The 14,289-nt window shown below is 32.0% G+C and overlaps 2 protein-coding genes across 3 annotated transcripts in view; one reads left to right on the plus strand and one right to left on the minus strand.

The window, feature by feature from the left end:
- Window positions 1–900: 900 nt before the first annotated feature.
- The window catches only part of LOC123677035 (cyclin-dependent kinase 6), a 75,464-nt gene continuing 62,075 nt past the window's right edge, over window positions 901–14,289 (minus strand). Inside the window, exon 5 of the mRNA XM_045613449.1 lies at window positions 901–1,504. Coding sequence (XP_045469405.1) covers window positions 1,415–1,504 — 90 coding nt within the window. The 3' untranslated portion in view covers window positions 901–1,414. The remainder of the gene's footprint in view (window positions 1,505–14,289) is intronic.
- On the plus strand, window positions 10,225–11,992 carry LOC123677042. 2 transcript variants are annotated; one of them, XR_006747041.1, is made up of 3 exons: window positions 10,225–10,894; window positions 11,013–11,886; window positions 11,939–11,992. XR_006747041.1 is itself a non-coding variant. In XM_045613464.1 (3 exons), the coding sequence occupies exons 1-2, from the start codon at window positions 10,742–10,744 to the stop codon at window positions 11,692–11,694; spliced, it is 840 nt and encodes a 279-aa protein (XP_045469420.1). In that variant the 5' UTR covers window positions 10,225–10,741; the 3' UTR covers window positions 11,695–11,886; window positions 11,939–11,992. The 2 variants fall into 2 exon arrangements, 1 of the variants encoding a protein (XP_045469420.1); XM_045613464.1 differs by having other exon boundaries at window positions 10,225–10,886; window positions 11,000–11,886.

Consider the following 14,289-nt stretch of genomic DNA (forward strand, 5'->3'; position numbering starts at 1 on the left):
CTTTGGTGACTGTCGGCTGAGAATAATTACAAAGGGTGAATCTACGAAGGGTATCTCATTAAAAACAGATTAGAAAATATTAAATCATCCGGTACTCTTCATTGATAAATTAAAGTGGCACAATATTTCAGATTTATAGATTTTCATTTCACATGACAGAATCTTTTTTTATGACCTCTATTTTACAGGGAATTTTACGTATCTCTGCATTCCCAATCAAATCAATCATTATTATTCAGATTCATATTATATTGTAATATAAGACTATAAGCGCATATGTTTAATTACTGAATTTTAAGTGAAGAACTAATTATAAAATTGAAAAAAAAACAATCAAAATATTGATAATCATGAATCGATTTGATTAATCCTGAATCTGAAAATTAAAACAACGTTTTCATAAGATACGTATTTTTTAGTATATCAGATCCAATTTCGAAAGTATCTTATATCTAGTACCTTGAACAGTCATATTCAAAGAATTCTGTATTTGATTATTTCATCTTGTGAATCTTTTTCAGCGATATCTCGCTTTTGTAAATATAACCACTTTGGAACTTTAGATTTATTTTTGGCTATAATTTTGGGCTAATTTATTATCCTACACAATGCCAAAAATCAAGTAGTTTGATAGAATTCAAGTACTTGATTGAAACTTTAGATTTATTTTTGGCTATAATTTTGGGCTAATTTATTATCCTACACAATGCCAAAAACCAAGTAGTTTGATAGAATTCAAGTACTTGATAATAATACTTGACTTGAGATTGAAAAACTATTACTTGGCTTGAGCTTGACTTGATTTCAAGTCAAGCCAAGTAGCTTGAAAATCAAGTCAAGACGTGAATCCCTAAGGCTAGTAGAGCTTCTCTTTGCATCTAGACAAAAAAAAAACTATGGTGGGGAGACAAGCCATTTATAATCATATCCTAATATCAATTATTTTTCGAAAGAAAAAAAAATATTATTCAAAAGTAATTATAACTTTGAAAAGTTAAAGATGCAGCAATAAACTGTACAATATGAATCGAAAAAAAAATACAGAAAATTAAGTACACAGTACTGAGTTACAGTCAGTTTCCATGATTAGAATATACCTAACGTCGATAATTAGTTTCTTATGAATAGCATCAATATAATATCCTAAAAATTGAAAAACTGTATATTAACCAATATTCCACAGAACAATTAATTTAAATATAACTTTGTTGATTCAGATATTATATATATATATATATATATATATATAGATATATATATATATATATATATATATATATATATATATATATATATATATATATATATATATATATATTCATTACCAGCATTTCAAATGAAATATGTGATGAATGAGGTATCTACAAGTGCCTGTAGTGCTTGATAAATATTAAAAAAATAAAATACGACAATATTATGTATTCAATGGTTCCTCAGTGAAATATGAGTGATTTAAAGCATCCAGTGCTCTTATCCTCTTCGTGGGGTCAAACGTGAGCATACTCTGAAAAAAAAAAGCTATGTCAGGGTTTTCATTTAGACTAGGTGTTTGAGTAATGAATCGAAAAGAATTATAATGATGCATGCGTATCGCGGAGGTAATCACTTCCGGAATCGATGTACTTCTGAAGCCCGAAATCCCGAAATCATCATCCGAAATCATCAGTCATTCAGATGTCAATACCGTGAGTGTATTTGTCATAATTGTGAACAAAAGCGACACTTAGCCCTAGTATGTTCGAATAAATTCAATGAAAAATAAAATTCTCAGAAAAAAAAAATAAAAATATCAAGTCAGATAACAATTATTTAAAACAAGAACAAAATTCAATTTTCTCATTAATAAAAAACGATGAAAATAAACAATTTGTTATTGATGTATTCATAAAAAGTAAACAGTACACATTTCAAGTACATACTGGATCAAGTATATCATGTATTTCATCAGAATTGTATGATCAAAAATTTTTTTTAATCACAAATTAATTCCTTCACCACAAGAATTACGTGTTTATAACGGAAATAGAATACATATTTCAGGATTTTTTGAAACTTATATAATGTACCAGGGAATATCAAAAATTATAAAGATTTTTGTGATAACAAATGGAGGACCTCCTTTATTAGGACGTGATTTTTTATCAAAATTTTCTAATTTTGTCAATACAGAATCAATTCTAGATATTGTTAAAAATAGATACAAAAATGTTTACTCGCCAGGTTTGGGCACTTTTAATAAAACTGTCACAAAACTGAAATTAAAAGACCATACTCTCGTTCCAAAATTTCTTAGGGCGAGACAAATACCTTTTGCACTCAAGGGGAAAGTAGAGGACGAATTGAAAAGACTCCAGCAAATGAGGGGTTATTTCTCCGATTGAATATTGTGAATGGGCCACGCCAGTAGTACCAGTGGTGAAACCTGATGGTAACATAAGGTGATTTCAAGGTCACTATAAATCCTCACTTGGAAGGTAGTCAGTATCCTTTGCCAAGAATAGAAGAGTTAACTGCCAAATTGGCAGGAGGTGAAGAATTCAGTAAGATAGATTCATCTAATGCTGATAACCAAATTTTAATTGATGATGATCCAAAAAAAATGTGCACTACATCTACCCACAAGGGATTATTTATTTATAATAGATTAGTTTACGGAATTTCATCTGCTACAAGTAAAATTCAATCAAAAATGGAAGCTCTGCTATCTGGGATAAAGGAAGCTATTTATTTCAATAGATGATTTGTTAATTACAGGTCCTAATAGGGAAATTAGTTGAAGTCAGTGAAGTATCTGGGTCACATCATTGATAACGAAGGGATTCACCCTGATCCAGAAAAAACTAAAGCCATTAAAAACGCACCAGTACCCAAAAATATATATCACGATTAAAATCGATAATTTCAATTATTTCTTATTAAAGTAAATTTATAACAAATTTGTCATCGATTGCGCATCCACTATATAGATTATTGCAGAAAGGAGTGAGGTGGAACTGGTCTGACCAATGTGAAGGGCTTTTAAAGAAATCAAACATAAATTAACATCAGATCAGGTATTGGCTCATTTTCAGAGCAATGTTCCAAATAAAGTTAACCGTAGATGCCTGAAACTACGGAGTAGGTGCAGTAATCAGTCACGTTTTTGAAAACCGTAAAGAAAAACCGATAGCTTAGGCATCGTGAACGCTAAATACAAGTGAACAAAAATACAAGCAAATAGAAAAGGAAGGTTTAGCGATTATATTCGGATTAAATAAGTTTAATCAGTATCATAGTTCACATAAATTGCCGAAGTATAAACCTTTCCTAAATAAAGGGTTTGAATTGACAATAGAGTCAAATTCACCCTAAGGAAATATTAGAATCATTATTCCAGGAGGGTTACGTGAACAAATTCTAGGAAAATTGCACGAAACACTTTGGGGGTAGCAAAAATGAAAGGTATAGCCAGATCATATTTTTGGTGGCCTCAAATTGATGAGGATATCGTGAACCTCGTCAGAAATTGTGAATCGTGTAACGTATATAGTAGAAATCTAAATAGGAACGAACTAAGTTCCTGGAGTTGGCCTGAGAAGGCTTGGGAAAGAGTTCATGTTGACTTTGCAGGCCCATTACCAGGAAAGTATTTTTTAATAGAGGTAGATGCATATTCGAAATGGTTAGAAGTTTTTGCAATGTCTAGTATAACGGCAAGTGAAATGATTAAAGTATTGCGACACACATTTTCTAGATTCGGATTGCGAAAAACATTAGTCAGTGACAATGGACCTCAGTTTGAATCGAAGGAATTCAAAACATTTTTGAATAAAAATAGGATTGAATTAATATTTTCTCCTCCTTATCACCCACAATCCAACGGAGCAGCGCAGGCTTCCGTAAAAATAGTAAAAACTACGTTGAAAAATGTTTGCACGACAAAAAAACTGAAAATTTAGAATTAATTTTATGGAATTTCCTGTTCGACTACAGAAATTCACCACATACCACTACTGGAGTGGCACCATCCGAACTTATGTTCAGACATAAAGTTAATCATAGATTTAATTTTCTAACTCCTCCAATTTCTGATAGAATTGAAAAGTCTGTTCAAATATCACAAAACAATCAGAAATTATATTACAGAGGTAAAAATAAAATGTCATTTGTAAAGGGGGAAGGTGTTAGTTCGGAATTACAAAAATAATAAAGAATTCTGGGTAAAAGGAATCATAGACAGTATATTAGGAAAGAGTATGTATAGTGTAAATTTACCAGATTTACTTACTACTTGTAGAAAGCATGTAAACCAAATTAGAAAATTTAAATGGAAAAATTTTATTCCTAATGATGTAAATTCAGAGTCTGATAAAAATCAAGTCAGTATTAGAGTACTAAACCAAGAAAATCCGAATAAAAATGAATCAGAAACAAAATCTAATAGTAGTCCTTTAAGAGAAACTAATATCAGACCAAAAAGGCAAATGAAGCCGGTAGATCGATTAACTTATATAGTTAAGTTAGTTTTGAAGATATCTATGTACAAATGTAGGTAGAATAATAAATAGTGTAGTAATAATGTAAAAAAAATAAGCAGGGAAGTGTTAGGTGTTTATTATGTTTTTTATGTAAAAACTAATCTGACTGCACAGGTGGTGCATCGATAGAATGTTGATTCAGTTTCAAATTAAACTTCCAACCTGCAACGTCGTGATATTTATTTCAACCTTCCTGCAGTTGTGAACAAAATATATAAGGATCAACTTATTCAAATTAATAAGTTAACCCAAGTAATTACAGTTAACACATCAAAACATAGAATTTACTATTCGTCTACTGGACCATCGAAGAATGGTCTATTGTTGAAATATTCTAACAAATATGCGTAAACTGTAATCAATTTTTTTGTGTCTGTTTTCTTGTTAATTTTGCTGTTTTGAATTTTTATGTTTATCATCTCTAATATACATCTTTTCTTATAATTACAATTAATATCTAAGATCTTAACATTTTCAAAATCAATATTGTGGAAAAAACGGTTGGCATGCTCTGAAAGTGCACACCTCGTATTATTATTTCTAATGTCACTTTTATGTAAAATCATTCGGTTTTGCAGCCATTGGGACGTCTGGCCTATGTACGTTTCATGGCATCCAGAACATTCAATTTCATAAATTACATTAGATTTCAGATTTTCTGATACTGGTTTAACCTTGAGTATAAATCAGATACTTTCTTCTTACACTGAAAAACTTTCTTCACCTGTTTCTGGTCCCTGAAGCAACCTTTGATCTTGTTTGTCAGTCCAGAAATATTCGGCAAACTACGATATACCATCTGCCCCTCTTCTGCATCTCTATCCCTGGACGTTCCCTCATCTCGTCTAATGTTATCTGATGTGGAAAATAAAAGTTTGGTAACCATTGTTCTCGGGTAGGAATTCTCATTTAATAACCCATAAATCTTCCTGATACTTTGGTTTGTAAATGTTTGGTCACATATTCTCTGAATTCTGTTCTTTTGTTCGCTTATAAAATTGATCTTCATATTGACTGGATGATCCGTCAGAAAATGTAAGTATTTTCCCGAGGATGTTGCCTTTTGATACCAATCAAGTCTTACTGTGTTATTTAATGGATTCGGTCCTTACTTGGCGGAAATTCATTATAAATAAAATAAAACGAAGTAATTTCCACTATGTTATTTAATTGTTAGCAACAATTGTTTCGCCACACTGTGGCTTCATCAGGCTACATTTCTGAACTGATAAGAGTACAAAGGTTTTCGGAATCTTATATAGGAACAAAATTGACACAAAAATATTCGAAAGGGTATAAATTACAAAGTTATATTGGACAATTTACCGCCTGGGATTTCCAAACTATCGGAAGAAATTCAATAAAGGGGATGAGTTTACATCCGTTTGTTCGTTCAACAGAATATTTTGGGTATTATACCTGTTTATTTCTAGGGATTCTAAGAGTGTTAGTCTTAAGCTCTTGTTTTCTAAATGAAGAATTTCAAAGTTATTATTGAAGGTATGGTCCCATTCTTTTAAGTGATTCGCGTACATCTGATAGTTCGTGTTCAACCTACGCGAATCACTCAAAAGAATGGGACCATACCTTCAATAATAACTTTGAAATTCTTCATTTAGAAAACAAGAGCTTAAGACTAACACTCTTAGAATCCCTAGAAATAAACAGGTATAATACCCAAAATATTCTGTTGAACGAACAAACGGATGTAAACTCATCCCCTTTATTGAATTTCTTCCGATAGTTTGGAAATCCCAGGCGGTAAATTGTCCAATATAACTTTGTAATTTATACCCTTTCGAATATTTTTGTGTCAATTTTGTTCCTATATAAGATTCCGAAAACCTTCGTACTCTTATCAGTTCAGAAATGTAGCCTGATGAAGCCACAGTGTGGCGAAACAATTGTTGCTAACAATTAAATAACATAGTGGAAATTACTTCGTTTTATTTTATCTTACTGTGTTGTCTATTCGGCACACTCTGGTGTCCAAACACGGAAAAGAATTATTCTGGTCCTCTCTCAACAGTGAATTTCAATTTTTGGTCAAAGTTGTTGAACACTTTTATGATCTCCTCAATTCCATCCGACGGTAAAAATATTATGAGATCGTCAACATACTTTTCAATGAATCAAGTGAAAAAGTCAATTGAGGTATGCAGATGTCCAGCATAACGTAAAGTGCCAAAATGGGGCTAAGTTTAGATCCCATGATACAGCCGAATATCTGCAAATAAAATTCCCATCAATCATGAAGAAGCCAGAATCCAGGAGGAATGTAATTACTTCTTTAAAATACTCTCGTGACATACTACAACAAGATTCAATCTTGTTCCAATTACAATCAATAACCGTAAGCACCAGTTCCTTGGGTATATTCCCAAACAAGTTGACAACATCTAATGATATCACCACATAGTCAGGAGGCATCCGGAAACCATTAATTTTGGTTGAAAAATCAAAATAATCCTTCTCATAATAAATATTGTTTCGGTCATATGCTTCAGTCAATATCTGTCCAATATATTTTGACAATTCGACTGTGGGACCCTGTATATCAGAAACAATTGGTCGCATTGGAAAGTTGTCTTTATGAACCTTGGGATTCCCAAACATTCTCGGGCTAATTGAGTTGTATGATCACATTGACCTCCCTGTTCTGATAAATCTTGTGGATGTTCAGGTGGAATGAGTTGAGGAATTCTTGTTGACAGTACATTTGTTCTGATGCTGATAGTAGACTTACGGTGTTTTCTTGATAAGCTGAGATTGGAGCGCTAGCTGAGGGGCGGCGTTTCTTAGTATTGATTTGTTCTTTGTTTGTATCACTATTCTGTTCCATTTAAGTATTTACGTCAAAGGATTCTGAGGTAATGTCTTGTTCTTGTGACGGTTCAGTTGAAGTTTTCTTCGGGCAAGAGGTGGCAATGTGGCCCCTCTCTTTACAATTGGAGGAAATTGGGGTATCTGAGGCCAGGAATAATCTGTACGTTGTATTCTCATGTCCCAACTGAAAGGAAGAATGTAGCTCGTATTTATCGTCTTCTGGAGGACTGATGTAGATTTGCCTTCTGAAACTCAGTATGTGGGAGTATTCTTCTCCTTCATGACCTGTTCTTAGGAAATTCAGATTGGATACCAGTTTTGCGCCTAATTCTTTCATCTTATCTTCGATTCGATGTAAGGTATGGATGGGAATGCCTTCGATACTATTATTTTTTTTGCGGGAGTTATTAATCGTCGAATGTGTGTTTGTAGTCCACAATCGATGCCGTTAATCGGGATTGCTTGATCTTTTTTCGGGAATGTCGCCATTGGTGTAGCTTTGATGGCGTTGGGATATGAATCTTTCTATGTTGAAGATTACGTTTGTGGTTTGGTAGAAGTCATGTCGTGAATGGAAACTTTAGACGAGGTCATATTCGTTGTGGAATTATTCATGTTATTTAAGATAAACATGAAGATGACAAACATTCATTTCTTCGAAAGGCAATATGTTTGTGGCAATAGTGTTCCTGATTAGGTGTAATGAGGCTCACAGACGAGCAAGTCGCCAACCAAGTTGACAACTTCTCAAGTTGGCGACTAAGTTGCTCGTGTGTGGGCAAGTTGGTGGTTGATGATCCAAGTTGCCAACTTAGTTGTCAACTTGGTTGGCGACTAAGTTGGTCGTCTGTGGGCCCCATAATATCGAATATAAACTACTGGGATATTAAATGAATTATACTAAATAAATTTCCCAATGAGTGATTTTTTAGGAAATCTCAGGGTAGCTGAGTCCCGAAATAGTTTTAGTTAATATATCATATACTTTAAAAAAAGATTCTGGCTTTTATTTACGATGAGTGTCTATGAATGATATTAAATCTCTCATCATGAAGTAAATGTACAACCCTCGAAGCATGAAGTCATAATGGTACTGCCTATTGAAACGATGTAATTCTGTAGGATTTATTCAATTAAAAGTATTTAGGTTCTGACAGAAAAGATTCCTATTACATTAATTAATTTGACAGTTGATTAGTTTTTGTTCCAGAATTCACTCTATGTGATAAACTATATCTAACACATGAGAACATCTTCAACACTGCCTTATCTAAATTCATTGCTTATTCTTTGAAATCCGCATATGACGAAGAAAACCAATATTATGTCAAAGATACATTCCACTTTGCAACAAAATTTAACAATTCAAAATAACCAGAAAACTACACACTTATCTCCCTAAATGTCATAAATACATTGGGTAATCTAGACAAAAATGACATCATTGAAGTCCTGAAAAGAAAATGGGACATAATTGAAGAACATGCAAACATCAATATGGAGTTGTTCATGGAACTTATTTTGTTTATATTGAAAAACAACTATTGCATGTTCTAAGAAAAATATAACCTACAAATATTTAGGTGTGCTATGGGTTCAAAACTAAGAATAGCCCATTATGTCATGGATCAATTGGTAAAATTATGTGTGGAAAAGTTACAATTTAATATACCTATTTCAAAAAAATTCGTAGACGACTTATAATTGACTGATCCAAAAACACATATACAGAATACGTTGGAGTGTTTCAACTCTTCTTCCAAGAACTTAGGAAGTAGAAAATTTGGAGCAATGTGTTTCACCTTTCTTAGACACAAAAGTACGAACAAAATATGATATTGTAAAGTTGAAATAGCATAGAAAAGAAACCCACTCAAACAAAATGCAAATGCAAAATTTTGATCATTAGGTCAATAGTTCGATATATATATATATATATATATATATATATATATATAGGAGGTGTGGTTGGGTATCTAGGCAATTTAGAAAAGATCAACAGTCTATAGTCTATTCATCTATATTTCGAACCAATATGCGGTTCTTCTTCAGGATGTTAAAAAAATCACACAAATTACAAAGTTGTAAAAACAGCAATCTATGCTTACATCTGACTGGACAGTGTTATTTAAGATGATAAGTGCAGCTATAATAGGTCTTCTACTCATAAAATTCAATAAAAATACAATAATCGTAGAAATATCAGAAACGTTGCCGTAATGCATATGTCAATTTTAAAGGTTAAAACTCACAGAACAGGGGAACACAGAGAAAACAACAATTCACAAAGTGACATAAAGTCATGTTTGTCTAGATGGCCTACGATCTAAGGATAACAAATAACTATATACAACACTTAAATTCTTCAAGTCAGTCTTCTTATTTATATTATTTTCATTTTCATTTATAAAACACATTTCAAGGAAACTTCTTTTATTATAGTTAGAATTGGTACATAATATTTCAACTTCATCAAACTTAAAATGGTGGTCTAGAGAGGACGAATGGCTAGCTAATGCACATCTATCAGGTCGTAATCTGGCGTCACTCTTATGTATTGAGATACGTCTTTTCAAACATTGTGATGTCTGTCCAACATACACAGACTCACAGTTCTCACATGGAATGCGATAAACCACGTCAGATCTAGACATGGTGTGGATCCTATCTTTAGTTTGGCTGAAAAGAACGCCTACTACTAAAGGATTGTACTTCGCAATTTTTATGTTCTCAATTTCTTTTAGAATTTTGGTCAATTTACCTGTTAATGGTGGAATGAGGGGCAGGCTTACATATTTTTCATGTGTGGCAGGTTCGACTAATGTCGATGTTCTTATTTGTGGGACCTCGTCGACTTGGTCAGAAGTTAGAGAATGCGATTCCACCAAGAATATATGGACTTCCTAAAGTACACAAAGCAGACATCCCATTGAGGCCCATCGTCTCCACAATTGGCTCAGCGTCAGTTGAACTCAGTCAATTTATGACACAGATTCTCACAGAAGCATTCTCAGATTTCCATGATTATACCATAGCTGACTCTTTCCAATTTGCTTCCAAAATTAATAACTTTATATTACCCCAAGGGTATAAACTCGTTTCCTTAGATGCTGTCAGTTTATTCACGAATATTTCACTAGAGCTAGTTATACAAATTATCCAACAGGAATGGTCCAGAGTAAGTCAGGTCACAACCATAGATATATCACTTTTTCTAATAATCATAAAGTTTTTGTTTGAGTCCAGCTATTTCGTTTTCAAGGGTTCCTTCATTTCACAAATCTTTGGCTGTGCAATGGGGAGTAAAATCAGTCCCATTTTGGCTAATATAGTCATGTCAGTGCTTTTGAAATATTGCATTCCTCTACTGCCCTTCCAGGTGCCGATTACCTATCAATATGTTGATGACCTTCTCCTTGCTATTCCCGAAGACAGGACTGCTACGACTTTGGCAGTTTTCAATAACTACGACCCACACATTAAGTTTACTGCAGAAGAAGAAACTGAAAATGGTGTCCCATTCCTTGACACCAAAGCTATCAGGTGTGCAGGTAACATTGTAAAATTGGATTGGTACCAAAAACCGACCTCTTCAGGTCGCTATATACATTATAGTTCCAACCATTCTTGGGCTATGAAAACTAACTTAATTAAAGGTATGTTTCGTAGAATTAAGAAAATCTGCCATCCAGACTTTCTTCATAACAGTGAAGAAAAGTTGCTTAAGATCTTTGAGAACAATGGTTACCCTAGGATGTTTTTGAACAGATGTCTGCATTCTCTAACTTCTGAACAAGTCGACGAGGTCCCACAAATAAGAACATCGACATTAGTCGAACCTGTCACACATGAAAAATATGTAAGCCTGCCCTTCATTCCACCATTAACAGGTAAATTGACCAAAATTCTAAAAGAAATTGAGAACATAAAAATTGCGAAGTACAATCCTTTAGTAGTAGGCGTTCTTTTCAGCCAAACTAAAGATAGGATCCACACCATGTCTAGATCTGACGTGGTTTATCGCATTCCATGTGAGAACTGTGAGTCTGTGTATGTTGGACAGACATCACAATGTTTGAAAAGACGTATCTCAATACATAAGAGTGACGCCAGATTACGACCTGATAGATGTGCATTAGCTAGCCATTCGTCCTCTCTAGACCACCATTTTAAGTTTGATGAAGTTGAAATATTATGTACCAATTCTAACTATAATAAAAGAAGTTTCCTTGAAATGTGTTTTATAAATGAAAATGAAAATAATATAAATAAGAAGACTGACTTGAAGAATTTAAGTGTTGTATATAGTTATTTGTTATCCTTAGATCGTAGGCCATCTAGACAAACATGACTTTATGTCACTTTGTGAATTGTTGTTTTCTCTGTGTTCCCCTGTTCTGTGAGTTTTAACCTTTAAAATTGACATATGCATTACGGCAACGTTTCTGATATTTCTACGATTATTGTATTTTTATTGAATTTTATGAGTAGAAGACCTATTATAGCTGCACTTATCATCTTAAATAACACTGTCCAGTCAGATGTAAGCATAGATTGCTGTTTTTACAACTTTGTAATTTGTGTGATTTTTTTAGCATCCTGAAGAAGAACCGCATATTGGTTCGAAATATAGATGAATAGACTATAGACTGTTGATCTTTTCTAAATTGCCTAGATACCCAACCACACCTCCTTACTTTATTCGGCAAATAATTTATCTCACTGTATATATTTTTTTTTTTTTTTTTTTTTTTTAATCACCTTAATAGGGTTTGGCTGTCGATAATGCCGGATCGGTCGGATCAAGACATTTATCAGCTGGTGGTCAGGAAACTTCGGACTATATATATATATATATATATAAGTTATATATATATATATATATATATATATATATATATATATATATATATATATATATATATATATATATATACATAGATTGCTGTTTTTACAACTTTGTAATTTGTGTGATTTTTTTAGCATCCTGAAGAAGAACCGCATATTGGTTCGAAATATAGATGAATAGACTATAGACTGTTGATCTTTTCTAAATTGCCTAGATACCCAACCACACCTCCTTACTTTATTCGGCAAATAATTTATCTCACTGTATATATATATATATATATATATCGTGAATCTTTAAGGGAATTCGACTGATAAGAAGGATTTCAGTTTTACTCTTTATTCATACCAAGCTTTCGGAACTGGTTAGTTCCTTCCTCAGGGTTACTACAATTTTAACAATTAAAATTGTAGTAACCCTGAGGAAGGAACTAACCAGTTCCGAAAGCTTGGTATGAATAAAGAGTAAAACTGAAATCCTTCTTATCAGTCGAATTCCCTTAAAGATTCACGATATTTATAGTACGACTGTTATCTGGAGACAATATATATATATATTTTTTTTTTTTTTTTTTTTTTTTTTTTTTTTTTTTTTTTTCCAATCACCGTTGTTGGGTAAGGCTTCGAGGTTGCCGGTTCCTCACAGAACAAGGCAACACTCAATTGCTAGTGAGGAAACTTCTCACAATTCTCGTGGTCCACAAGATCACCTCCTTCTGCGCCTTCTCTATTAGGTCTTCGTGAAGTCCAAGTTTCGCTGTGTTCCCAGTCAGATGCATCTCAACCAGCCCATTCGTAGTGATGACCAGATCATGATTATGTGGGTAAGTCTATACAGTTCTTTATATATATATATATATATATATATATATATATATATATATATATATATATATATATATATATATATATATATATATATATATATATATATATATATATATATATATATATATATATATATATATATATATATATATATATTTATATATATATATATATATATATATATATATATATATATATATATATATTGTTATGGAATGGTATTATCAACTTATAAAATCAATGAGAATACATTACCAGACTCTATCATTCGGAAACTACAGCAAATTCATCAAATAGATAATAAATTTTAACTTGATATGATCCAATAATTTTAAAGAAAGTAGAGTAACTTTATTCATTTATTCCATTCATTTGCACATTATAAAAGTAGCATAAATCCAATATTTCTAAAGTACTATATCAATATTCATTGAAAACATCTCAGGATCTGAAACAAAATGAAAATATTAATAAAATTCAAGTTCAATTTGATAAAATCAACAAAAGATATTCAACTCAAGTATCAGGAACCATTTATATATCATGTAAATAATGTTAAAAGAGTCAAAAGACTGAATATTCAATTTTCATTCAAAATGATAAAAAAATAATCATTTATTTTATATTTCCTATGTTAATTTTCATTAAATAGCTTGTGATCTAGTGAATTACATCTAAATGCAATCTCAAAAATGTAATATTAGCTGAAATTCCAAATAAAATTGTAAGAAAAGGATAGGGATAGGATATCGAATGATAAATCAGGGATTCCAAAGTAATTCATGTCTCAAACATACAAAAATGTATATATTTCATTAGATTATAGTATAATTTAAAAATATGTAGTAGATTTTAGGAGTTATAGATAGAAATCTTTGAATATTAGGTCAAAGAAAGTGAATATTAGAAAAATTTCAAAATTGTATATAGAATATTTGAAAATTTTGTAACTTCGAATCGACCGAATGCAACATATGTGGTACCAAAAGATGGGGAATTAAATGAAGAAATTAACTAGATCAAGATTGAAGAGAGAAAACTTACCTCAAAAGAGAAAATTGCGAAAGCATCATATTTGGAAAATTTTTTGACATCCAAGGCAATCTTGATTTCAAGAAAAAATTGAAAATCTATATAAAGCCCAGCCGAATGACAGCTAATCAGTCAGTAAAAAACCATTGTTGAGAGCACATCACCTGACTCAAGAAATATACCTGAAATAATTGATAAACGAAAGAATTTATTTACGAAAATTTGCAAGATATTAAAA

Source organism: Harmonia axyridis, chromosome 1 (genome assembly GCF_914767665.1).
Source record: "Harmonia axyridis chromosome 1, icHarAxyr1.1, whole genome shotgun sequence".
In the NCBI taxonomy this organism is placed as follows: domain Eukaryota; kingdom Metazoa; phylum Arthropoda; class Insecta; order Coleoptera; family Coccinellidae; genus Harmonia; species Harmonia axyridis.